General features: G+C 41.0%; 1 protein-coding gene across 2 annotated transcripts; it reads left to right on the top strand.

Moving 5' to 3' along the window:
- Positions 1-740: 740 nt before the first annotated feature.
- On the top strand, positions 741-25,989 carry FBXW2 (F-box and WD repeat domain containing 2). Of its 2 annotated transcripts, XM_040631803.1 has the most exons (8): positions 741-821; positions 924-1,032; positions 5,325-5,834; positions 13,132-13,326; positions 15,459-15,592; positions 18,470-18,556; positions 19,410-19,579; positions 25,337-25,989. In XM_040631803.1, exons 3-8 carry the CDS (start codon positions 5,345-5,347, stop codon positions 25,623-25,625), a joined length of 1,365 nt encoding a protein of 454 aa, XP_040487737.1. In that variant the 5' UTR covers positions 741-821; positions 924-1,032; positions 5,325-5,344; the 3' UTR covers positions 25,626-25,989. The 2 variants fall into 2 exon arrangements, with proteins under 2 accessions (XP_040487737.1, XP_008697053.1); XM_008698831.2 differs by lacking the exon at positions 741-821 and having other exon boundaries at positions 901-1,032.
- Positions 25,990-26,816: the final 827 nt, after the last annotated feature.

Raw genomic sequence — 26,816 nt, 5'->3', positions numbered from 1 at the left:
TCTCTAAAAACGCAACTAATAATAGAAACTACCGTGTAGGGCTGCTGTGGGAATTGAGTGCGGTGACCCAAAGCGCCTGGTACATAGGAAGCAGTTTTAGTTCTTTGACACTTAAAGATTTATGCTTCATCTTTCAGTCCTCAGAAGGATCACGCGAGGAGGGTACTATAACTACTATGCAGAAGAGGGAAATAAATCAGAGTGGTTCAATAAGTAGGCCATAGGCACAGCCGGAGTGTAAGACCTGGGTGGGATTCGAATCCAGATCACCTGACTCATTCTTTCGCTCACCAATCCCCTTAACTTGCTTAATTTTTCTCCTTAGCACTTGCTAAGACTTGCACCATGCCTTGCTTAGTTATTTAACTGTCTGCTTCCCCCGCTAGGACGTAAATCCCAGGCGATCGTGTATTTTTGTGCTTTTCGCTCATCTCTCGGAACAGTGTTTGGGAAAAAATAAGTGGCACAATGGGTTGTTTTACTTTGGACAGGTCTCTGAAATTTTCCTCCCTCTCCTCCGAAAAGAGAGGATAAGAAAAAGTGCCACACAGTGCAAGGTCAGATCGGAGGAGAGGCGGTTCCGATATATAGCTGTGAAACAAGTTCAGGAAGAAGCTCCACAGGTCTAAGCTGTAGCGCGCATGCTCCCCCTCCCTCCGCGCTCTCCCCGGCCAGCCAGCTTCCCCCGCGAGGCCGGGGCCGGAAGTGCACCCGCGTCCGCTGGGCGCCGCGGGCGGAGGGACGCGCGGAGATGACGCAGGCAGCACCGGAAGCCGCTCCCCTGTGAGGTTGCAGACCCCGAGCGGCGGCCGCTGGTCCAGGTCTGTACGTGAGGCGGGGCCGGGCCGAGGAGGGGGCTCTTAGGCCCCCGCGCCGCTGCTGACCAGCCGCGCCTCGGGCCGTTTGTCTTTCTCTCCGTGCAGGCGCCATGGCTGCGGAGCGGACCCGGCCGCTGCGAGGCTTTGGCGGCCCGAGCGCGCCTAGTCGGTGTGAGCCCGGCGCGAGGTCCCGGGCCCCGGGGCGCTCGCTCAGGTCAGTGCTGCGCGGAACACGACTCTGGAAGCAGGGGACCTGGGAGCGACGAACGGGTTGAAGGGATCTGGAGTTGATTTTAGAGATGGGAAAATTGAGTCTCGGAGTTACTGCCTCTTAGTTCCTCAGTTTCCTTAGCTGCGAAATGAGTTAACAATGATGTCCCAGGGGAGCCATGACTTTAAAAGATGATGAAGTGTGGCGAGGTGGTTTATGAAGTACAAAGCGCTGTGTTAATGTGAGGGACTGCGCCATAGTTGTGGGTATGCGATGGAAACAGGTGTGTATGTGGGGTGCCGCTTGAAATACAGATAACAATATTAATGCTAAATAATAATGGTAACTGGCGTTTCTTGGAGGCTTACAGTGTGTCGGGTACTGTGCTAAACGCTTTACGTGCATTATCCGACTTAATCCTCACAAAAACCTTAGTAGGGAATGCTGTGCGTGGTTGCATTTTACAAGTGAAGAGATTGGACCTCAGACGGGTGAAGTGATTTCCCCAGGGTCACTCAGCAACAAGTGGAGTTGCAGAGCCTGTATTTAACACTGTATTCTTTCCGAGCTGTTTTTATTTATCTTAAAGGCGGTTTTAAAATAAATAGTATATTCACATGGTTTTAAATTCAAGAAAGGGCTCCTCGCACCTATTCCTTAGCTCCAGTTTTCTCTGGAGGCAACCAGTGTTACCAGCTTCTTGAATATTCAAAAGATAACAGGCATGTGTATGTTTATAAATACACGTTTTCAAAACCTCTGTACTGTAACGGCCGATAATGCTTGATAAGAAAACAGAGAAGATGAAGCCACCTCTCCAACAACAAATGTCATGCTTTCATTCTTAACTAGGCCGGGTCCTGGTGGAGAAGAGGAAAACACATATGTGATGTTTTATCCAGAATGGCGGTCTCTAATAAAACCTAGGGGTATAGGTTTTGTTTTGTTTTCAGAGGGTGGGGGCTGGGAAGGATGTTAAGCTGCTGCTTCCTATGGGACCCTGGGAAAGTCACTCCACTTCTTAGGCCATACATTTCCTCATTTATTAGTTAAGGGCAGTAGTACTGATACTTCCCACAAAGTTCTGATAATCAAAGGAGTTACTGTCTATGAGTAGTACTTAAGTCTTTTAAAACCAATACAAATATGAAAGTTGCCTAAGAGAACATAGGAAGTGAATGGCAGAACTAGAGACCAAATCCAGACCTCCCATCTTCCAGTTTAGGAGTCTTTCTCACACCACCCATGTCGGAGCCTTGTGATTGTTAATATTGAGGGCAGAAGGGCAGGTTTAATGTTTAATCTGAAGTGGGGAAAAAAGGGCAAGGCAGAATTGAAGTGTGGGTAGAGACAAAAGTGCACCTAGTGGGAAATTCTAGCCTCAAGTCAATAACTATCCTTAATTATGAAATTAAACCCCAGTAAGTTTAATCCCTTGAGTTTTTCCTCCATATATTTTAAGCCATTTTAAGGGAAACTTTATGATAAGGATCATAGGATTGAAAGGGATGTTAGTGGTTCTATCTGTTCCAACCTTAGGGCTACTATAAGCTTTCCTGGCAGGTATTCATAGTAATAAAACTAACAAAAATATGATGTGAGTTACTTTAGACTGTGTGTTAAGGATGTCCCTGCCCTATTTCTGATTTTCATAACTCTCAAAGTGATAGCTTCCATTTTACACATGACAGAACTGAAGTTTAGAAGTTGGTCAAAGTTGTCCATGATTCTGCAGGAAGTGGCTGAATCAGTAAAAGATTTGACTCACTCCAGAGCATTTTCATTTACCTCATTCTCCCTCTATTTCTAACTGTCCTCAACTTTCCCAGCAATGGGAATCTCACACCATTCTGGAGACAGCCCTTATATTATTGGAAAGCGCCTGTTGAATTGAAACCCTGCTTCCTGAAGTTGTCCCATTTGGGCTTTGTGCTGCCAGTACATGATATTCCTAGAGGCTCTCTAAAACGGTTCCTTTTAGACCTGTAACCTGCGATCTTAAGAAAGTTCCCTCCAAAGACAGTTGATTTTTTTAGGAAAGTAAAAACTGGTGTTTTTTTAATAGTGCAGTGTTGGGGAAAAAATTATTAGGGGTTAAGAGAATATCTGAATCTCAGAAATGGCTGAGTTTTTTAAAGGTGCTCATTGGAAAGTTTGTCCCATAATCTTCTGTGGTGTCATGAGTACATTAATTTGGCATTCTGTAGGATGTCTCTTAGTTTTTGTCAGTGGTGGAAACCTGATAATGTTTTCATGGGTATTATAAATTTTCCTTGTAGTCATTTAAATAATAATTCAGCTTATAAGCAGAAATAAGTATTTCTGTGATGGATGTATGGATACCTGTGTGTGTGTGTAGATGTGAGAGAGGATGTCCTCCACACTTCTTCCTGGGTAGATGTTTTGGTGTTTTTAATTGGCCAGTATTAATTAATTAGCTGTCGTGACATTTTGTGAACGTCCACAGAAAAGAGTTGTTTTGCCTTACTGTGCGTGGTTTTTTTAGAGTAAAAAATTTCCAGAAATGTTACAGATAGAATGATGTTTGGATTCAGAAGGAGGAGGCTTGTTAGCTTGTTTTGTTGATAAAACTTTTGGTGAACTGATTATGTTTTGGCTGCCAGGTAAATCCTTAAACTAATAAATCCTGCCTAGCCCAAACCCTGAGGATTCCAGAGTATTATTTTAAAGTTCATTCACTGTTCCCCAAACCAAACTATCAGATATGATTGGAAGGTTTGGTTGCTTTTACTCTTTTGTGTCCAATAACATTCTTGTCAAATTTGGTATTGGGAAATAAGTGAAAATGATTTTTACTGACCTACATGAACAAAGTGGGAAGATGAGATTTGGCTTTTGATGTAGACTTGACCTAGATGACATATATGGGAAGGAATTTTCCTCTTCTGCATTAATTTGGATATAATTTTTTAAAATTAGTATGACAATCTGGTGGGAGAATAAGTGGTCAGATTAGAAGGGAAGATGTTTTTTTTTTTGTTTTTAAATTATGGAAATGTTTAAGCATGTGATAATAAAGAGACCTCCGTGTACTGATCATCCAGCACTAACATCTATGAACATATAGCCAGCCTTGGGAAAGATGTTTTTACTGATTTGCTTTGTTTTTTGTTTTCTTTTCATTAGTTTAGTCCGTTTTGTTAAAAGTGGGTTGACACCTTGACACAGTATGTGATGCTGTATATTGTAAGGGTTTTTTTGTTCCAGTTAGTCCTGGAGCAATTTGTCATTCTCCTAAAGGAGAAGGTGCTGTAATCAGATAGTTACAGTGCCTCCAGATTTTATGACCAGGTTGTGATTCTCCTGGTTGTAGCCGTCATCAGAAAGAGACAGCTTGGTGTGGGTTGGAAGAGTACTGACGGTGAGAGCACTGACCTCCAGGCTGTTCTGATGCTATTTTAATAGCTCTGTTGACACTAGGCAAATCACTTACCCTCTCTGACTTTTAACTTCCTCCTCTGCAAAGTGGAGATGATGCTACCTGGTTTTTTTGGTGTTTGGAAGCACCAGGATTACTAATTTGACTTACTTGTGCAGGCTTCCTTGACCTCATGGTTAGGAGTTGTCACCAGCTCATATGAGACTTATAAAAACTGTGTAAGGTCACCTGAGGCCTTTGGTAATTCATGTTCTAACAGGCAGTGCCATAAACAAAGTAGAAGAGCCAGAATACCTGAGCCACATAACTTTTTACATCTGCTTATTTTTCTTCCCTAAACCTTTTTTGCCTGAACATCTATTGAAAAGTCAGTAGTCAGTTTTGTGATTTTGGTAACAGGTCAGGCTGTGCCCAGCATGATAACTAATAAATCCAGTTACTGCTCAGAAGACTTGCCTTCTGGTGCTTATTTTTGTGATTTTAGTACCCAAATAGGATGTATTAAGGAAATTGTGTTATGATGGTTTTGATGTGGTGGGGGAGAAGTATGTGGAATAAACTATTTTGTAATGAATAAATACTTTGTAAATCTTTTACTGTGAAGATGCGTGGAGCATGTGCTAGACTTCAAAAGGAGCAAGTCACATACACCTACATAAGTCTCACTGACTTGTGTTTCAGAGATCATGATTTATTAAAATATGTTTTCTCAGATGTATTTTCCTCTGTGTGCATGGAAGATTTTCAAATGCAATTTATTAACTGTAAAGTTGTAATGTAGTAACTAAGCATAAAGTTGTAATGCCACGTTTTTTACACTAATTTTCATTTGTTAGCAGTCTTGCTTGAACAGTCTTTTTGAGCAGAACTAATACAATATTTTGATGTGCCACAGGTAAATTTTTCCATAACCTTATGGAGAGAAAGGACTTTGAGACATGGCTTGATAACATTTCTGTTACATTTCTTTCTCTGACGGACTTGCAGAAAAATGAAACTCTGGATCACCTGATTAGTCTGAGTGGGGCAGTCCAGCTCAGGCATCTCTCCAATAACCTGGAGACTCTCCTCAAGCGGGACTTCCTCAAACTCCTTCCCCTGGAGCTCAGTTTTTATTTGTTAAAATGGCTCGATCCTCAGACTTTACTCACATGCTGCCTCGTCTCTAAACAGTGGAATAAGGTGATAAGTGCCTGTACAGAGGTGTGGCAGACTGCGTGTAAAAATTTGGGCTGGCAGATAGATGATTCTGTTCAGGACGCTTTGCACTGGAAGAAGGTTTATTTGAAGGCTATTTTGAGAATGAAGCAACTGGAGGACCATGAAGCCTTTGAGACCTCATCATTAATTGGACACAGTGCCAGAGTGTATGCACTTTACTATAAAGATGGACTTCTCTGTACAGGTAGGAGACCCTGGAACTGTTTTGTTGTTGTTTTGCATTTCGTAGGGTATAATCTTAGAAACAGAACAAACTACTCCTTAGGGTTGAGGATGGCAAGTATTAACTATATATCTATAGTGGCATTCCCTCCACCCCCATCCCTGAGTGGTTTTACCTCCCTTTATCCTCTTTCCCTCTAGAAAACAAATCATTTTTATAAAATTGTATGAGAAGAAAGCTCCAGACATTCTTTTAAATGTGATGTGAATCAGAAAGCTGTAACTATTTTTTTCAGTGCTTTTTTCTTCCATGTACAGTTCTCCATGTTGGTTAAAAATTCTTTTTTCTGTCAGCAATGTTTTTTGAGAAAAGTCAGTGGAAAAGTTGGTGTCTAGACCTAGCAAGTAGTTAGATCATCTTGGAAGAATTACTTAACCTCTCTGTGTTTGTTTCCTTGTCTATAAAATATGGAAAGGGAAGTATTTCTCTTTTGCTGTAAATTCCTGTGGTTTTAAGAAGAATTAGAAGAGGCTGAACATGGAAACAAAGTTAGATATTTTAACCCTAAGCAATTAAGTAACTATATAACAAAGTAATCATTAAAATTTGAAATTATGTGTATCTTCTTGTTATAATGGGCATATGTTTCTGCATATAATTATAATCAGCGCATATGTTTTAGGCAATACATTTTGATAGGCATTGTAAGTAATTCTTAGACAATGTCTAGAATGGTTCCAGGCAGTTCTTATCAATGATCCCAATGCCTAGTCACTTTCATTGTATATAATATTTAGGGATACTTGGTGTTCTTTCTTCATTCAAGATAATTTCTTTCTTTTTTTTTTTTTTTAATATTTATTTACGAGAGACAGGGAGCACAAGTGGGAGGGGTACAGGAAGAGGGAGAGAGAATCTCAAGCAGACTCCTTACTGAGCATGGAGCCCGACACAGAGCTTGATCTCACAGCCCTGAGATCACAACCAAAGCTGAAAACCAAGAGTCAGGTGCTTAACCAACTCTGCCATCCAGGCGCTCCCCAAGATAATTTCTAATGAACATTTATGAGTATTATCTAAAGTACATAGTTGCCTTTTTTAATAGCACCTCCTGTTCTTTTATGTAAATATGTCATCATTATTTAGTTGAATATTAATGCATATTCAGGTTGTTTCTATTTTTATGAATTTTTTTTTGCATTTTTCCCCTCGAATTATTTACTTGAGGCAGAAGCCTCAAAGAAGAATCACAGATCCAGAAATATGAATGATTTTAAAGCTCCTCTTACTGTCCTTTGCAGAGAGATTGAATTGGTGCCATGGCCACAGCAAAGTTTTTAAATAACCTGCTTCTTTCTGAGAGTTCCACTAGACTCAATTTTAATATTTTTGAGATGTAGGATTTCTCAAGGATATACATTTTTCTCATGTGGTGATATAGTCTCTGAAATGCCAGATATTTTGCCAGTTTTATAAAATTTAAGGCTTTCATGGTTTTGTTTGTTTGTCATCCTAAAGTTACTCCGTGCTCATGTTATTCCCTGTCCTATAAGCCAGATTATTGGAACGGCATCATCTGTTCTTTTATACTTTGATGTACTTTCCCATTTGGGGTGATAGCTTTTCTGTATCCTTTTTGCTTATGATCAATGGCAGGTAGTTTTTAAAGATTAAGACAGCATTACCTTTGAGATTTGTGGTCACTTGCACTTGAGTAAATACTGTCAGTTGACTCATTTTCAGAACCACATTGAGCATTTTAAAGAAAAAAATTCTCGTCAAACTTTACTTTTGAAATGCAGTAAAACTTCAGTTACTTGAAGCAGAAGTGAATGGGACACATTCACTGAATTCTTTAACTACCTGGAAGGTTAATATCTACAATAACTGTGAACCCACCCCTGCATTTTAAGGTTATTTTCTAAGTGGCCTATATTCTGTATTTTGTATTCTGATTAAATTCATCAGCTTTGCATACTGAAAATTAGGCTCTATTGAAAATAATCCAGAGCATTGGTTTAATTTTCCTTTTTTTTTTAAAGATTTTATTTATTTATTTGACAGAGATAGAGACAGCCAGCGAGAGAGGGAACACAAGCAGGGGGAGCGGGAGAGGAAGAAGCAGGCTCATAGCTGAAGAGCCTGATGTGGGGCTCGATCCCATAACACCGGGATCACGCCCTGAGCTGAAGGCAGGCGCTTAACCGCTGTGCCACCCAGGCGCCCCTGGTTTAATATTTCTAATAGCAGCATCCCTGGGACTGTAACCAGTGAGAGAAGTATTTGTTATACCATTATACATGTGTTTGTTGCATGCTATTACTGAAGAGCTTGTGCTTTCTCTTTGGTTGAATTGGGAAATTCTGAATTTGGCAATAAGTTTACAGTGACATCTTTAGATTAGCCCCTTGAACAAGCAATAAAATAGTATTGCCAAAAAGATTGGTGGCTGATGCTAAAAATTAACACAGTATAGTGAATTAGGTAGTTATCCTTCTGCTTTGTTCTGAAATGGTAATTACGAAAGGAACCTGTTGTGCTTTCTGCCATTCAGTAGATATTTATAAAATGACTTCTGTGTGAAAGACAATGTCAGGGCATGCATGGATGAATTAGGACAGTTCTTTGCTCAGAGAACGTACACACTGGGATCGGGAAGGTAGCCTGATTAAGTCTCCATGTAAACTATTGCTAATCAGAGAGCACTTGCCCTTCTAGAGAGGGTAGCTGCTGCTCCACTGTAGTGAATTATTGCCATTTGGGATTTAAGTTTAGGGTAATCAGATCTGATATTAAGAGAAGTCCCAAATCTAGATTTCTGTGCAATATTTTGATTTTTTTTAGTGTATTTTTAAGTATTATTCACATTTTAAAAATATTATGATTGGGTCATATTGAGTCTGCAAGCTGCCATATTGTGACTTTGGCTTATAGTTGAATAAGAACAATAATAGCTACAAAAGAGGTGTGATCAAATGATATAGTTGAATTATATGAGAAAACAAATCATGTAGTTGTTCAGAGGAAGGAGTGATTTCCTCCATTTGCAAAAATTGAGCAGTGTTTATGTTGAATCTTGGAGAATGGGTGCATATTAGAGAGATGAGAATAAGTGCTTTCCAGTAGGAAGATCAGCATTAGCAAAGGTGTGGAAAGGACTAAGCATGGAGCATATAGGAGGAAAATAAAGAAAATTCATTTTAGCTGAACTCAGGATATAAGTAGGGATTCTGTGAGATTCTTAGAATATAAGCTGAAGAATTGGCTTGAGGTATAGTATAAAAACCTTAAATATTGGGAACATGAGTTTGGACAGTTTTCTGTGAGTAGTAAGAAAAAAAAAATACGAAAGATTTCTGAGCTGAAAAAGGGCCAGTATCAGAGCTATCTTCCAAGTAGACCAGTGTTTCTTATCTCTGTCAGACCCAGGTCCTCTTCTTATAAATATTTTATAATATTCTCTTACCTCGAAGTAAAATTCATAGAAATAACTTAGCTGCACGTACACATATTTCAAAAAATTAGTGTAATACTTAAACTCTGATCCAGAGCAGAAATAAAAAGACAGTAATTTAAAATAATACACATTAAACGTGTTGCGCTCATGCACAGCTGTGCTAGACGACAGACGTGTAATCACACGTTTGCACCTGTGTATGTACTGTTATCATGAACATGACAGCTCTAAATGCGGAATGTTGTATTTGTACCATCAGTGATGTGACCTCAAGTGGTGAAAAACTCTTAGCAAAGTCCCCAACAAAGCAAAGTACATTTTTCCTCAACCTACCTGGTACACTCAGAAAATTTAGAATAAACTCCATGCTTTTATAAAACAGGTCTGAGGCTCAGACAACTAAGAATAAGCTTTTCACTTAGTATTGGGCAGAATCTTTAAGAAGTCATGCAAATTATGAGACAATTCTTTTTGTGTTCTGTCCCAAACGTTCCAGGATGTCTAGCATTTCCAACCTTTGCCCAATAGAGGCTAGTAATGCCCCTTACCCCCTGCCCCAGAATCATTGTGACAATTGAAATCACCCCTACACATTTCTAAAATGTTCCCTTAGGAGATGATACTACTTCTGTTGAGACCTTTTGACAGAGACAAATGTAGAGTTTCTAAATTAAAGTATTAGAGTATTTCAGTTGAGATAAGAGTAAATAGATCTAGATTTAGGACAGTAAGGGTAGAGATTTTTTTAAAGGAGCAGTTAAATGGAAGAGCAGCCACTGAAATGGAATTGACAGGATTTGGCAGTGGATTGAGTATGTGGCGAGGAAAGGATTGATTTAAAAAATGACTGGGATTTCTAGCTATATATACATCTGGGAAGTTGGCGGTACTAGTAACAAGAATAGGAAATGAAGGAATAAAGTCGAGAGGGTAGAGGGAGTTCAGTTTGGGATGAACTTAATGCAGCTGGATGCGAGTGGAGATTCCACAAATATCTGGAAATGCAACATCAGAGTTTTGGATGCAAGAGGTTGAGGGGTTAGCCACATCACAGCTATGGCTAGAACAGGGAAGTTTTATTTTATTTTATTTTATTTTATTTTATTTTATTTTATTTTATTTTATTTTATTTTAGTTAAAGATTTTATTTATTTATTTGACAGAGAGCCAGCGAGAGAGGGAACACAAGCAGGGGGAGTGGGAGAGGAAGAAGCAGGCTCCCAGGGGAGCAGGGAGCCCGATGCGGGCTCGATCCCAGGACCCCAGGACCACGCCCCGAGCCGAAGGCAGACGCTTAACGACTGAGCCACCCAGGCGCCCCATAGAACAGGGAAATTTTAAAAGGAGATGGAGAGGAAGAAGAATAGAGCCTAGGATGGATCCTCGAAGAGTGTACTTAGAGGGGGAAGAAGTACAGAAGCAGAATGGTGATGAAGAGTTTCAAGAAGGACATTGAAAATTGCCTGTCTCGAAGATGCAGTGACAAATGTTTCTTCATTTGGTCATCAGAATCAGATGCCCCCAAGAGGCGGCTGAGAGCCAAGATCTGATTCTACCAGTTAAATATTTAAACTTCACTTGATCGATAGTTTACTCCATTTGAGTTACAGCTCCATTTTCTGCTTACCTTTTTGTTATATACCCATCCCTGTAATTTTTTATATCAAGGTGTTGTTTTCATCATCTTTCCTGAATAGAGAGGGCTTGTTTTTTTTCTTTCATATAATGAAAAATAGTCTGCATTTATTTAGTCCCCTTTCATCCCTGGGTTGCATCATTGATGACCTGCTGCTGGTCAGCACAGCAAATGGGAGTCCACAGGGAATGTTGAAATAAAACTAAACAGGAGGGGAGAATAATGGCTCCTGAAGCCTAACAGTGGAGACTAGACTTGCAACACTATAAAATCGAACTGAAGTCAAGGTAATTGCTCTCTGATGTTTCTTTAAGGTGTGAAACTGAATGGCCCAATATTTTCCTATATAAACTAATTTAAATAATTATGATAATCTCCCTTTTTTTGTTGTTTTTATCAAGTTGTGTAAAATATACGCAAGATTGAGGAGCCAATCATGCCACTTCCTAAGGCATATTTATAGAACACCTAGATTTATCATTTTAACCAATTTTTTAAAAAGATTTTATTTATTTATTTGACAGAAAGGCAGCGAGAGAGGGAACACAAGCAGGGGGAGTGGGAGAGGGAGAAGCAGACTTCCCGCTGAGCAGGGAGCCCGATGCTGGGATCACGACCTGAGCCAGAGGCAGACGCTTAACGACTGAGCCACCCAGGCGCCCCTCATTTTAACCATTTTTAAGTGTTGTGTAGTTGAGATTATCTAGACATACTGTCTAGTATAGTAGCCACAGGCCACATAAGGCTTTTGAGCTCTTGAGGTGTAGCTAGTCCAAACTGAGATGTGAAATGGGAAATACTCAATGGATTTCAAAGACTTAGAATATAAAATATTTCATTAATTTTTTATATTGGTTACATGTTGAAATTGTATTTTTGATATATTGAGCTAATGAAATTACATGTTTTTTTACTTTTTAAAGTAAATAGAAAATTTTAAATTACATATCTAAATTACTTCTGTGGTGTGTATTTTGTTTCTGTTGGACAGTACTGTTTCCAAATTTTATTTTTAAGTAATCTCTACACCCAACATGGGGCTTGAAGCCACAACCCCAGGATCAGGAGTCACATGCTTTGCTGACTGAGCCAGCCCAGTGCCCCTCCCCAGATGATTCTCCTGTCTCCATATGACTGTTGAGCACCAACCAAGTCCCACCCCCTGTTTGATAAAGGAGAAATTGAGTCTCTCAATAGTAAAGTGACAGCAAATATAGTCTTCGTTTCAGTGTGTTCTCCTAGCATTTGTCCAGGTTGAATTCATGCTCTACCCCTTTCATAAGTGGTATTTTTCCATTGTGTGAAACAGTGGCTTTTCACCAGCCCTTAAAGGTAAAATTGTGGCCGGCTTTATTTAGTCATTTCGTCTTTTCTAAAACTGGTCATTCAGAGCTTTCCTGCATACTATGTCCTTGTCATAGTGACTGTATTTTTTGTATTCTCAAAACGTCTTTATTGATTCTTATTATTACTTTTTTGTTATAAAGGTAAGTTTGTGAGGCTGATTTAATCATTAGACTTTTAAACGTAATTAAAGCTAATCCTGAATTATCATCATGATCAGTATAATCTCATCAGATGCAGGAATAAAACCTACTTTTTTCTGCAGAATCTTAAGAGTCTTTATAAGCTCATTGTTGAGTTGTTGTGAATGTCTGGGAATAATTTATCCGTGGTTTTCTTAGAGGTTCCTTTATACACTTCAGGATGGCTCAAGGAATTAGCAGTTAGCCTTTGCAGAAGTTAGCCCATTATCTGAGGCTTATCTTTGATCTTAGAGTAGAATATATTCCAGCAGGCAGTTTTACTATTCTGCATGCGTTATTTGCCCAGGGTTAGGTCATGGATAGGCATGCATATGTATATGTGCAGTCATAGGTAATACTCCATTTCAAGCTCAAATCAGAAAGCTCATTGTAGTCAAAGATTTATGAAATCTCACAAGTGAAGCACCAGGGGATGCTTTAGTCTACTACAGCCTTATAGATTGGAAAGTAAAGGGAAAAGGACTAAACCGAAAAGTTTGCAGTCTGCATGCTGTTCACACCATTTTGGTGACCATGAGTGAGTTATTCCCTCCCCGTACTTTGCTTTTCTCAGCTATGAAATAGAAATGCTAGAAGAGGGGATCATGAGGTTCTACTTGAAGAATACCATGGTTTGGGGATTGATTTTCCTTCTTTAGTGTTTGGTTTTTTACTAACCTCCCTGTTTTTCTCTTGAAGGGTCAGATGACTTGTCTGCAAAACTGTGGGATGTGAGTACAGGACAGTGCGTTTATGGCATCCAGACCCACACTTGTGCAGCAGTGAAATTTGATGAGCAGAAGCTTGTGACAGGCTCCTTTGACAACACTGTGGCCTGCTGGGAATGGAGTTCTGGAGCCAGGACCCAGCACTTCCGGGGGCACACAGGGGCGGGTGTGTTGCCCTTTTTCAGGGGTTTCTACAGTTACTTTAACCTCATTCCTTAAGATCAGGAGCCAAGAATGTGACCCCGTTTTGTTTTCTTTTTGCTTTTTAACTTAACATGCCTTTCCCTCCTCTTTTTTCTTAGTCATAGCGATTAATCCCTTTATTTAAGGTACTCCTATTTGGAATTTTTTCCCGAATTTTGCTTTTTCCTTGGCACATTTCAGAACTCTTCTGTGTACCCTTGTGCTGGGAAGGGGTGGTTCTCCTTATGTGTTTCATTTATACCCTGTTGAACAATCAGTTTATTTTGTTTTTGTCAGGTTCCATACCTCCAAATTGAGCAAGTCCTACACTTATAAATTCAGTGTACTCTATTTGTAGAATTAGGGCTGAAAATCCTTTGGAGTGACAGTAGTTCTCAGATTGTATGATCTATACATGCTATGTTGGATTGGAGTTGACAGTTGATTAAAATTAACCAGTGCCTAGAGATAAGATAAAGGAAACAGATACCTGAATATTTCCTAATAATTTTATAGTGGCCTAGTGTGCAGAAACTGGTCATTTAAATGTAGCCTTGAGACCTGAGCTGCTAACCTCTGCTGTATTGTATTTTATAGCTTTGTGCAGAAATCATGTTGAGCTGTTTCCCAGCTTCTTGTGCATCAGCTCCCTTCTTCCTTTCCTCTGTTTACCCATTGCCTCGGCCCTGGAGAGTCACAGTCTATGATCTTAAGCATCATGTTTTATAAGCAGCCTTCTTGGACTCCCCTCTGTAGGTTTCCCGATAACCTGTATTTTGTCCTAACACTCCTCATACAAAAAAGTATGGCGGTCTGATTCCCCACTAGGCTATACACTCCAGGAGGACAGGGATCCTGCATGTCTTGTTCACCCTTAGGTCCTGAGTTCCTTGTATTGTGTCTGGTGCTCAGTAATATTTTGAAGTGAACTAGCTATTGTGCTGACAACAATTTTCCCCATTTTGTTTGTCATCTTATACATGTTTTCCTCAGTCTATTTGTTACCACTTGCTTGTTATAGAAATTAATATTGGAAGGTACATGATTTAGCATGGTATATGTTAAATTGAGTGTACTGTTCTGTATGTCCAGATGTACATTGACTTCCAGGTGATTTTATGCCTGATCAACTTCAAGAGCTCTGCTCTAAAAAATTTCCTCCTTGCTGTTCCCTGGACATTGCTATGGCTTTTCCTAACTCCAAGCCTTTGCTGTTCCCTCTACCTGCAATATTCTCTTTCTTTTCTTGATAAACTCTACTCATCCTTCAGGGCCCATCTCCAGTATCACCTCTTCCCTGAAGTCCTCCCTGCTACCCTTGGGCAGAGTTAGTCATTCTCCTTGGTGTTTCCCTAGCAAGAGGTAAACAGTTAATTTTTTTTTTTTTTTTTTTTTGGACAACTCCTTCACCCTTCACTTAGACTGAGTTCCTTAAGGAAAAGCCCAATGTCTTCATCTCTGGGTCGCCAGTGTTCCTTTAGAGTTTGGCAGGCATTTAAAAACAAATGTGTGAATACTTGCTGTACTCAGGTACTGTTGTAGGTACTGGGGGTACACCCATGAAGAAATTCAGGTAATTGGAGAGAATGGTTTAGTTTGACCTTTGAGATACTTGTGTGTGTGTGTGTGTGTGTTTCTCATTTCACTGGCTTTTCTTGATTATGGGTATTGTTTTCTTGATTATGGGTATTATTCTTGACATTCTGTCTCATTGTGATGAATAGTGCAACTCTGACTAGGGCCGCCTGTGTTGTATTTTCCCTGCATGAGCTGGATTAGTTTTGTGGAGTGTCAGGCAGGCAGGCCTGAGTGGGAATGCCATTATCTCCAGCGCTGGTTTTACCTCTCAGTTCGAAGCTAGCACAAGTAAAAAGGATTGTGTTATTCCTGGGACATTTCATCCTTAGAATAATAAGCTATAATAATAATAACAAGAATTTTGAAATGGATGTATTTCTTATCATAAAATTCTTAGTTGAGTAGCACCATTCTTTTGTGTCTCTGGTTGAGAAATGACACAGTTGGTCAGGTAGGGAGAATGAACATGATTGAACTCTTATTATAAAAGACCCTCACAGGGGCATGTTTTAACTTTGTGTATGTTATATATACTAGTGTTTAGCGTTGACTACAATGATGAACTGGACATCTTGGTGAGTGGCTCTGCAGACTTCACTGTGAAAGTGTGGGCTTTATCTGCTGGGACGTGCCTGAACACACTCACCGGGCACACGGAATGGGTCACCAAGGTAGGAAGACTTACAGAAGAAATCTCCTTGACATCAGGCTTTGTAGGGGTGAGGGAGCTGGGGGTGGGGTGGAGGATGCTAGGTGCTGCCTTGTAAGTGGTAGGGGAGCCGTAAGATGGAGCGGATGTACCCACAGTGCACGATGGCCTGCAACAGTGACCAGCCAAGTAAAAGACGCTTGGTAAACAGTTAACAAATGAATGACTTATGGACGTGGAAAAATGCCCACAATGTATTCGGTGGGTAGAGGGAGCAAATAAAACAGGTCATAGACAAAAAACTACATTGTAGAGTACGATATCAATTTCTGAATAAGTGTGTTATGCACCAAAATGTTACAGGTTATTATTACTTATGAAATTGTAGGTGTTTTTTTCCCTTTAGGATAAACTTATTTCTTTTTTAATCAGGAAAGCAGTTTTCATCTTGAAAAAATAATAATTCCAAGAAATGGGATAAAGAAAAACGTATGGGATCTTTAAAAGAATATTGTGGTGTTTTCTCATTTTCAAAAAAAAGGTGGCTGTGAGGATCAAATGGAATATTAATCATGGGAATGTCATGCAGAAACGCTTTCCTGAACTTCCCATTCCTTTCTGTGCAGGACAGAGGATACAGGAGTGAGCAAAACAGACCCAGGCTTGGCCCAAGTGTTAGCCCAGTAGGAGAAACAGTTATTAAACAATAATTTCACAAATAAATGTACAATTACAAATGCCGTTAAGTGCTATGAAGGCAAAATGCAGCGTTCTGTGAAAAAGTCTAGAAGGTATCTAATTTAATTTGTTCAGGGAGAGCTGCTTCTTTTTTTTTCTTTTTTTTTAAGATTTTTATTTATTTATTTGACAGACAGCCAGCGAGAGAGGGAACACAAGCAGGGGGAGTGGGAGAGGAAGAAGCAGGCTCATAGCAGAGGAGCCTGATGTGGGGCTCGATCCCACAATGCCGGGATCACGCCCTGAGCCGAAGGCAGACACTTAACCGCTGTGCCACCCAGGCGCCCCAGGGAGAGCTTCTTGACAAGGGACAAAACATGCAGAAGAAATCGGAGGTAGCTGGGTAAAGAGTAGTGGAGTGTTTCAGAGTGCACAGTATGTGCCGAGGCCCTGGGGTGAGAAAGATCCCAGAACATTTGATGGCCTGATGGCCAGTGGAGCTGTGCTGTGGTTGGGGGCGGTATGGGAGAGGTGGCCATCATGTAGGCCTTCCTTGGCCATGTTAAGGATTTGGATGTCATATGTGTAGTAGGAAACAGTTGAGTGTTCTGAGCAAGGAGCTATGTGACTTATCTGTTAAGAAAATAACTGCTAGGTAAAAAAAATGGATTGAAGTTGGGCACAAACAGACCCAGGGAGGCCAGGTAGGCTTTTGCAATAGTCTAAGCAAAAGATACCTGTGGCTCGGACCCGGGTGGCAGTGAAGAAAGAGAAGAGCACACATGAAGGATTTGTCTTCAAGGGAAAGCCAGCTGAACTTACCGACTCGTGCGGAACAAAGGAGGAGGAGTTAGAGCCATCCAGTGGGTTTTAGTTCACGTGGGTGAATGTGTTTTTCTGAAATAGGCGGAACTAAAAGGACAGTTTGTGAGAAGATCAATAACACCACTAAATTGTACACTTAAAATGGTTTGAGAAGAGTACATTTTATGTTATGTATCTTTTACCACAGTTCTGTAGTGGGCACATTGAATATTTAAATGGAAAAGTTACACACGACAATTTGGTGTTGTGTTAAGAACATTGGACTTGGGGCCAGGACGCTGACTGTGATGTCTTAAGACAAGTCACTCCTCCCTCAGGGCCTGAGTTTCATCTGTTAAATGTTCCTGTGAATTCTGAATGAGATGATGGGACAGGACCCAGCAGGGCATCTGTGTGTAGTAGGTCTGTCAGTTTCAGTTGAATCTGCAACCCAAACTTCTGAAGAAGTGAGCTTGGCCTCCCTCTCACTTGGTGCTGACTTATTACAAAAATAACTGGCCCTTAAATGTTTATAGACTATCCCAAGTGCTAATGGAATTTTTTTTAATAATATATTTTTTATTATGTTAGTCACCATACAGTACATCCCTGGTTTTTGATGTAAAGTTCCATGATTCATTACTTGCGTATAACACCCAGTGCACCATGCAATACGTGCCCTTCTTAATACCCATCACCAGCCTATCCCATTCCCCCACCCCTCTCCCCTCTGAAGCCCTCAGTTTGTTTCCCAGAGTCCATAGTCTTTCATGGTTCATTCCCCCTTCTGTTTACCCCCCCCTTTCTTCTCTTTCTTCTCCTACTGATCTTCCTACTCCAAGTGCTAATAGAATGTTAGCTTTTATTACATCCTCCTCCTCCTCCTCACTTAATTGTTTTATTTCATTTTCATTGCAGTTATGAGATATAATAAGTTCCTCATCCCCTATTTTAAAGATGAGGAAATTGAGAAACAAAGATGCTAGCTCGTCTTGCCCAAGGTTGCAGAATCAGTATATGGCAGATTCTGGTCCCAAGTCCAGTGCTTTTTCTGTTATAATGCACGTTCTCAGGAAAACAGATCATTCGTATCTGCTTCTAGGTAGACCTGTTTTCTTTCCTATTCCTCACATTTTCTGTAAAGTCACATTTTACAGTTTTTAAAATCATTCCTAATGTTTGCTTCCAGACTAAAGCGGAAATTAAATGCTGCCAACATTAGACAATTTTAGATCCTGCTGACAACCAGAGAATCTGGTTGTACTAACTAGAGGCTAACGTGGTCATAGAATTACAGCTTAGCTCTTCCAGCATACCATCTCACTTCACGCTTTTTTTCATATTTTAATTTTTAAAAAAGCAATATAGAAATAGTTTTAAAAGGATCTTGCTGTAACATGGATATTTATATTTCTAGGTGGTTTTGCAAAAGTGTAAAGTCAAGTCTCTTTTGCACAGCCCTGGAGACTACATACTCCTAAGTGCGGACAAATATGAGATCAAGGTGAGGTTTTCCCCTCCATTAATTTGCCTCATCAAAGAAAAACTAGCAAATACAAGAAAATTAAAATGGTGTAGCACAGGGGGAATATTTCAAGGGAAGCAGGAATGTCTTAGTATAAGTCATCTTAAAGAAATTCCTTGGAAAGAAAATTACTCATTATTTCTATCTGTGAAGCAGTTTCTTTTTTTTTTTTCCCCTAAGATTTTTAAATTTATTTGTCAGAGGGAGAGAGACTGAGGACAAGCAGGGGGAGCAGCAGTTAGAGGGAGAAGCAGGCTCCCTGCTGAGCAAGGAGCCTGATGTGGGACTTGATCCCAGGGCCCTGGGATCATGACCTGAGCCGAAGGCAAACGCTTGACTGACTGAGCCACCCAGGTGTCCCGTATGTATGAGGCAGTTTCTACCCCTGATTTGTAAATGAAGAAAAAAAGATCCACAGAAATTTATCTTCACATTCTGTTTTCTTAAGACCCATATCTCATACCCTTTTAATTCTTAGATCTAAGCTATGAAAACATAAAAATTTACTTGTTTAATAAAAAAAAAACAATTTGCAAAAAGTTTAGAGAGCACTCTTAGATTTGTTCTTACTGCATTTTTTAAACCATTCCGTGTGGTAGGTATCTTCCTTGTGGGAACTGGGGTGCAGAGGTGAAGTATTCTACCCAAGATCATGCAGTACATACATGCAGCAGCAGGGCTTGAACCCATGGCTGTCAACCATAAAACCTGTGGTCTTTCCGACGTACTTCACTTTATATCTGGCGTCGGCAAACACAAATGACACTGTTTCAGGACAAGCTTTTCTGTGGTGTATGATTTGTCATCTTCCCTAATTTTCTTTTATCTGTAGATTTGGCCAATTGGGAGAGAAATCAACTGCAAGTGCTTAAAGACATTGTCTGTCTCTGAGGATAGGAGTATCTGCCTGCAGCCAAGACTTCATTTCGATGGCAAATACATTGTCTGTAGTTCAGCACTGGGTCTCTACCAGTGGGACTTCGCCAGTTATGATATTCTCAGGTAATGTTTCTTTGAGCCTTCACCTTTGACAGTCTGTTCCCGTTTATTTTTTTGTTGTGGTTTAATAGTAAAGACAAGACTAAATATGTGGATAAACCAGTCAGTAGTTTGAATCTGGGAAATGTTATAAACAGAGTTATATGCTGAAAATCACACACATAAAAAATATTTTAGAGACAATTATTATAGAGTTTTAGAGACAATTATTATAGAGTTATAATATAGGCTCTATATTATTATAGAGCCTATAGAGTATAGGCTGTACACCTAGAGCCTAGAAGATGTAGGTTCTAATCTCCTCTTACTGTGTCACTTCCCCTTTCAGAATTGAACCTGCTGGGCATCCCTCTTGGGTCTCCTCCCTCTTCGGGAGCTTTTTACTAGCCCTCAGTAAACGTTGCTGCCTACCAAAAAACAACAACAAAAAAAGCATGCTTTTCAGGAAAATGAGGGGCTTGGATGAAGAGATAGTGCAGGTCCCTAGTTCTGATATATATATTTTTAAATATAGTTTTAGACAGATAATGTGTATTTAGTAAAATATTGATATATTTATTAAGTTTCTTATTTTAATTCCAGTATAATTACCACTACAGTGTTATATTAGTGTCAGGTGTACAATATAGTGATTCAACACTTACGTATGTCACTCACTGCTCCTCATGACAAGTGTACTACTTAATCCCTATCACCTATTTCACCCAACCCCCCACCCACCTCCCCCCCTCTAGTAACCATCAGTTTGTTCTCTATACTTGAGGGTCTGTGTCTTGGTTTGTCTCTCTTTCTCTCTTCCCCCCTTCTTTGTTTTGTTTCTTAAATTCCACATACGAGTGAAATCATATATCTCCGACTTATTTCGCTTAGCATTATACTTTCTAGCTCCATTCATGTTGTTAGAAATGGCAAGATTTCATTCTTTTTTATGGCTGTTCAGTACTCCATTTTGTGTGTGTGTGTGTATACACACACAGCATGTCTTTATTCGTCTGTTGATGTACACTTGGGCTGCTTCCATATCTTGGCTATTGTTAATACTGCTTCAGTAAACATCAGGGTGGACGTGTCCCTTTGAATTAGTGTTTTGTATTCTTTGGGTAAATACCTAGTAGTGCAATTACTGGGTTGTAAGGTAATTCTCTTTTTTAACTTTTTGAGGAACCTCCATGCTATTTTCCACAATGGCTGTGCCAGTTTGCGTTCCCACCGACAGTGCAAGAGGGTGTCTTTTTCTCCACATCCTCGCCAGCACTTGTTATTTCTTATGTTTTTGATTTTAGCCGTTCTGGCAGGTGCGAGCTGATATCTCATCATGGTTTTTTGTTTTTGTTTTTGTTTTAGGTTTTATTTGAGAGAGAGAGAGCAAATGAGCGTGAGCAAGGGGGAGGGGCAGAGGGAGAAACAGACTCCCCACAGAGCAGGGAATCCAGTGCAGGACTTGATCTCAGGACCCGGGATCATCACCTGAGCCAAAGGCAGATGTTTAACCCACTGACCCACCCAGACACTCCTCGTCACGGCTTTGATTTGCATTTCCCTGATGATGAGTGATATTGTACATCTTTTCATGTGTCATTGGCCATCTGTGTGTCTAGTTCTGAATTATGTATGTCTAGTCAGTAGAATTCTGCATTGAGGGATCAAGTGGCCTTCTGTTCACTAGTAGAAAGACAGAGGTATTTAGAGAAAAATACAACTTACAGAGTTTATCTCCAGAGAAATAAGAAGAGGTCCATGGCCTAATAATTTTGTGATTCACCGCATACCTTAGACCCTTCTTGGAGATTGATGGTATCTGTAAGCATGTTGGAGGCTACTGGAAGCCAGTGCTATATGGTGTCTAAGAGAACTTACTTTGGTGGGGCACCTGGGTGGCTCGGTTGGTTGAGCGTCCCAACTCTTGATTTTGACTCAAGTCATATCTCAGAGTTCTGAGATCAAGTCCCACGTCGGGCTCCCCTCTGTGTGGGGCCTGCTTGGGGATTCTCTCTCTCCCTCTCCATCTGCTCCTCCACACCGACCCCCCTTTCCCGGGTATGCATGCTCTCTTTCTCTCTTTAAAAAAAAAAAGAGAAATTATTTGGGTGATAATCCTTGAATTAGAATCCAGCACCACCTCCTGTAAGTTGGAGGATTTTATGTAAGTTTCTTAACCTTTCTGTGCCTCAGTTTCCTGATCTGGAAAGTGAAGATCAAATGAAGTACTTGTAATGAGGACCAAGCACAGGACCTGGCAGATCTTTATTACTAACAGCTCTGAGAAGCCCTGCACAAAGAAGCCTGCTTGAATTTGTTTAACCTACTGTACCTCACACTCATTGTATACAAAGCCCCTTTTTTTGAGAACACCTATTACCAGCTCACAGAATTAGTGTTCTGCAGCATGGTTCAGGAAATGCTGACTTGGAGTAGTACAGAAAATTGAACGTTCTTGTCATTGTTTTTATGCATGACTGTTTGAGGTCAGCTGTATGGGATCTGTCATACTAGCCAGCAGGACTTTGACGGGCCCTGTCTCTCTGGTCATACAGTTATAACCCCTTTTATGTCTTCCTGGAATCAGACCTACATTTCTAACCAATTAGGATTCCAAACTGTCAGAATCATTTCTAGAAATGATTGGTAATTATGCTTTGAGAAAAAAAGGCTGGAATAGATCCCAGAAAACATTAGTCTAAGCGTTTCATTTTATAGATGGGGAAAATGAAGCCAAGAGTGGGTATGGGCCTTGCCCAGCATCCCACAGCTAACCCTAGTCCTGTATCCATCCATTCGTCTCTCCATCTCTCCATCCATCCGTCTGTCTGTCTCTCCGTCCATCCTCGCATCATCCAGCGGGCGTATGCTTAAAGTACGAGCAAGCCAGAGAGAAGGAATTTTTGAAAGAACTTTATAGTTCACAAAATCCAAGTAGTCACCGTTGGAAAATCAGACCTTGTACGGTTTAGTATTTTTGTTTGTTTGTTTGTTTGTTTTAAAGATTTTATTTATTTATTTGAGAGAAAGTGCATGAGTTGAGTGAGGGGCAGAGGGGCAGGGAGCCTGATTTTGGAGCTCGATCCCAGGACTCCAGGATCATGACCTGAGCCGAAGGCAGACGCTTAACCAGCTGAGCCACCCAGGTGCCCTGTGTTTTTGTTTTCGATTAAGACTTGGATGGGAGGAATGCAGAAGTAAGGTGGAATAGAGGTATCGTCATCTTTTTAATGCTTTGAGTTTCTAAAGGTTTTAATTTGATCCTGTATCTACCTTTCTCACATTTGTATTTTTCTGACTCCGAGTGGCGTTTAGAGAGTCCAGAGACCCAGATGAAAGTTGTGTTAATTTTTGGGATTTGGATACACTAGCTTTGAGCAATAAACCTGCAGAATTGTTTGCTGCTAGGAAGTGTTAGATTCAGATTTTGGGAGGGGGTGCGTTTTATCTCTTGCCTCTTCTCCACCTCCTGCAACACAAATAAACCATACTCTTTTGAAATCTTAGTGCAACTCCTTTGGCCTCAGTTGCTAAGATCAGATAGGGCTGCTTACGCTTTGAAGCTAACTGAAATGGAGCAAAGCGCAAATGGTAGCATGTTGCTCAATAAATCTAAGATGTGACGCAATCTCTGGAGCTGAGTTATCTTAGTACAGTAAGCAGAGTTATTTAAGTTCAAGGGCCCAGACTGCGTAGCAGGGATGTCTGTTTACAGTTCTAAAGTAATCAAAGCTAAAGGGGCAGTGAGCCCATCGAGACCTGTATTCTCCTCTGTAACATATTTGTGCTTCAGTCTTTGGAGTCAGCTCATCGTCACCAGGCTTAAATCCTACCCCCAGCCACCCAGTTATCTAAGTTTTTGGTTATTTCCTACTTTGCATTGGTGACGTGGAACTTACTAGACTTTCTTGCTGTTTTCCCAGTTTACTTTGTAGGAGTTTTTCTTTGCCCATGTTCATTGCACCACTGCTGTATTCATTAGCAGATAGTTATTGAGCACGACCTGTGTTTTAGGCTTTGGGATCTACACTGGGAGCCTGCAGAGATGCTCATCACACTGGGGGAAATTACTAACCCGCAGGAGGGAAGATTGACATTAAATAGCTAATTACCTAGAGATGTTTTCATGGTTGGGCTAAGGGCCACACTGTGTGGAGTACTTCAAGACCCCACCTAGTTGAGCAGTAAGGGAAAGCTTCTTTGAAGAGGTTTGGGCTAAGCTCTGAAGGATGAGTATCTGCATTAACTAAGTGCCAGCAATGGGCGTGCAGTAAGGGGCGTTGGAGGCCAAGAAACCAGTCTGTTCAAAGGCCGTAAGACTGTAGGAGCCTGGCACTGGAGATGTGAATGCGGTAGAGAGTCCTCAAAGGGTGTAAAGTGAAAAGAGGTGGTAATAGGATTAGATTTTAAGGTGAGATTAGCTGATTGAAAGGGGCCAACAGTAGATGTGGGGAGACCAGTTGGAACTGTCAGCAGCAGTGCAGGCAAGTTGTGGCAATTTAGATAATAGTGAATAAAGTAGGAGAAAATTTAAGGGGTAAAATCAATGGATGGTGGTGATTGAATCTGCGGCTTGAATAAGGAGGAGAGTTGGATGGTTGCCATGTTTCCTAGCTTGAGAAGCTGGGTGAAAGAGCAAGCCAGGAAGTGAGGAGGAGAAACAGGTTTGCCCAGCAAGTTTGGTGTGGGATGGCTTGAGTGTGAGGAACAGGCCTTCATGACTAAATCCCCTCTCCTCCTAATGTCAGGTGAAATCTGCTTTGCTGTGACTCTTTGCCTTGGATCTAGTTCTCTCTTCCAGAGCTCATCATGTCTGGCCTCACACATTCTTCACTTTGTATTTACAGGTGACGATCAGCTATAGTTTCCCTGTCCCTGCGATGTCTTTTCCTCCCCCTCGCAGCTGATCTCCTTCACCTGTTCCTTATTTGTCCTGGTTACCAGGCCCTGCCGTTCCGCTTGACCTCTTGGAAAGTAGTGTCCTTGTTGAAACTCAGGTTAATCGACCTTTCACAGGGCCCAAACCTATCGTCCCAGAGCAGAATTTGCGTATCCTTCTCTCGTAGCTTTTTTCCTAGTGCCTCCAAAGAGAACATCACCTTTTCTTGTCAGCCTTTTGCCTAAGTGTGCAGACAATAGACTATGGTTTTTTGTTTTTCATTTATGCTGCCCTTTGGCTGGATCTCTCCCATTCTGTGCCTTTGTCATCAGCATTTGGAGAAGGTGAAGGCTGTCTGTCTGTCCTACCACTCCCGTGTTTTCCCTAACAACTTCTCACGCATTTATTATTAATGTTTTTGGTTATTTAGGAAAACTTGAATCTTTCAGCCTCTACTGTTTTTAAAGTTTGCTACCTGCTGAATAGAGTAGCACGTGAGTCCCTTGCTTACTGGTAACTGACCAGTCGTGAAGCCTTAGGCAAAGTATGTACCCTAGCTGGACTTCAGTTTTCACATTTTGGAAATGAGATGTTAAGCGAGATAATCTGTAAGATCCTTTTCAGCCTGGGTAGGCATTGTGTGCTTTCATAAATGTTCATCAGGTACCATGCCTTTCTCCTTCCATGCCTGTGTTATCATGTCATTGTGAAGGGTTCTCCCCCTCCCCTTTCTTAAGGAAGCTCAGCTTTCTGTCTCTTCCACTTTATCGAAAACTTTCATTTAACTCTCAAATTTTCTTGAATTTTCCATTGTTTTTCTATGTTTCCAGGAAAGATTACAGTGGCAGAAACAGAAGTAAAGTTGTTTTCTGGTTAATGTTTCCTAACTCTCGTCTTTGTAGGGTCATCAAGACTCCTGAGATAGCAAACTTGGCCTTGCTTGGCTTTGGAGACATCTTTGCCCTGCTGTTTGACAACCGCTACCTGTACATCATGGACTTGCGGACAGAGAGCCTGATTAGCCGCTGGCCTCTGCCAGAGTACCGGAAATCAAAGAGAGGCTCAAGCTTTCTGGCAGGCGAAGCATCCTGGCTCAATGGACTGGATGGGCACAATGACACGGGCTTGGTCTTTGCCACCAGCATGCCTGACCACAGTATTCACCTGGTGTTGTGGAAGGAGCACGGCTGACGCCACGAGCTGACCACCGCTGACTGACTTTGGGTGCCGGGGCTGCGGGTTTTCAATGCAACCTCTCTGGCAGCCGACTGCATGAACCAAAGTTCTCACCTAACGGTATCATCGCGCAGTGCACAATCATTTATCTGTGTTTGCCAGGGGGCCAGGGCTCGGGGCGGGGGCGGGCTTGTTTTCTCGACACACAGCACAGCATGCTAATGGGGTACACCATTGACTTCACTTGTACTTAGTTACGTTGGTCAGTATAAGAGGATGCATTTGGGGTTCATCGTCCTTGAATATTGGTTTTCAGTAAAGAAGGTTAAATGGTTCATTAATCTGCTAATTGGTTGCCTATAAAAACACATTCAGTCTATTAAAGCTTCTTACCATCGCCTTTTTTTCTTTTGAAGTTGAAGCAAAGGTGCTATGATGTTGTTCCAGCAACTTCTCTCACGTGGGGCTTAGCTTTTATAACCGCCAGTGTTATAAAGACCACTGAGTCCTGTGACATTCATAAACTCTCCACCAAATGCCAGTTCTAAAGAAAGTCTGTCTTCCAGGGCAAATCAAGTTCTATAAATTGTTCACAACACATTCTAAACTCTAGCACTTGGCAGAGTCAAGGTTGGCCATGTCCAAGGTATAAGGGAGTTTTGGAGTTTTTGTTTCCATGTGGAGCAAGCTGGTCCTTGGTACCCCACCGCCTGGGTGAGTGCACAGAGGTGATGGGATGCGGTAGAAAGAGCACTGAGCCAGAAGGTTGAAGACCAGCTCTGTTACCCAGCATCCCTGCAGCCGCAGTATATCACTTCCCTGGGCCCCATTTTTCCCTGTGTTGCCAGGTGTTAAGCTAAGTGATTTCTAAGGTTTTGGTCCTGTGTCTGCTGAGGTGTGGGCAAAAGTTGGCATTTCAGTTTTTTCCAATTCATTATTTCTTTTAGGTTGAAGATATTTAAATGAAATCATTGGTACAAAGTTATTTTCTGTAAGGAAACCAGCTATATGAAAAGGATGGATAAAGAAGGAATGTAGAAAATATAACAGATTCCACCTAGAAAATGTTAGCAACTAGATGAAATGCTAAGGGGAATCGTGGTTCTTTAGAATGGGTGGTCTTAGAAAGACACCTGAACCTGACTTTTCTTGCTCCTTTGCCTCTAATCTGATGTGTGGCTTCAGGCAGATTAACTCTCTATCCCT

Source organism: Ursus maritimus, unplaced genomic scaffold (assembly GCF_017311325.1).
Source record: "Ursus maritimus isolate PB19 unplaced genomic scaffold, ASM1731132v1 scaffold_17, whole genome shotgun sequence".
Lineage (NCBI taxonomy): Eukaryota > Metazoa > Chordata > Mammalia > Carnivora > Ursidae > Ursus > Ursus maritimus.
Note: the sequence above shows the minus strand (reverse complement) of the source record. Positions and strands in the feature narration are given on the sequence as shown.

What these genes read in the sequence shown, in the direction of transcription:
- FBXW2 (XM_040631803.1), top strand. Translation starts at nt 5,345, where the DNA reads ATGGAGAGAAAGGACTTTGAGACATGGCTTGATAACATTTCTGTTACA. An exon ending in CCGGGGGCACACAGGGGCGG is followed by an intron (nt 13,327 to 15,458) that starts GTGTGTTGCCCT and finishes TATATATACTAG; the next exon opens with TGTTTAGCGTTGACTACAAT. An exon ending in CGGACAAATATGAGATCAAG is followed by an intron (nt 18,557 to 19,409) that starts GTGAGGTTTTCC and finishes TTTTATCTGTAG; the next exon opens with ATTTGGCCAATTGGGAGAGA.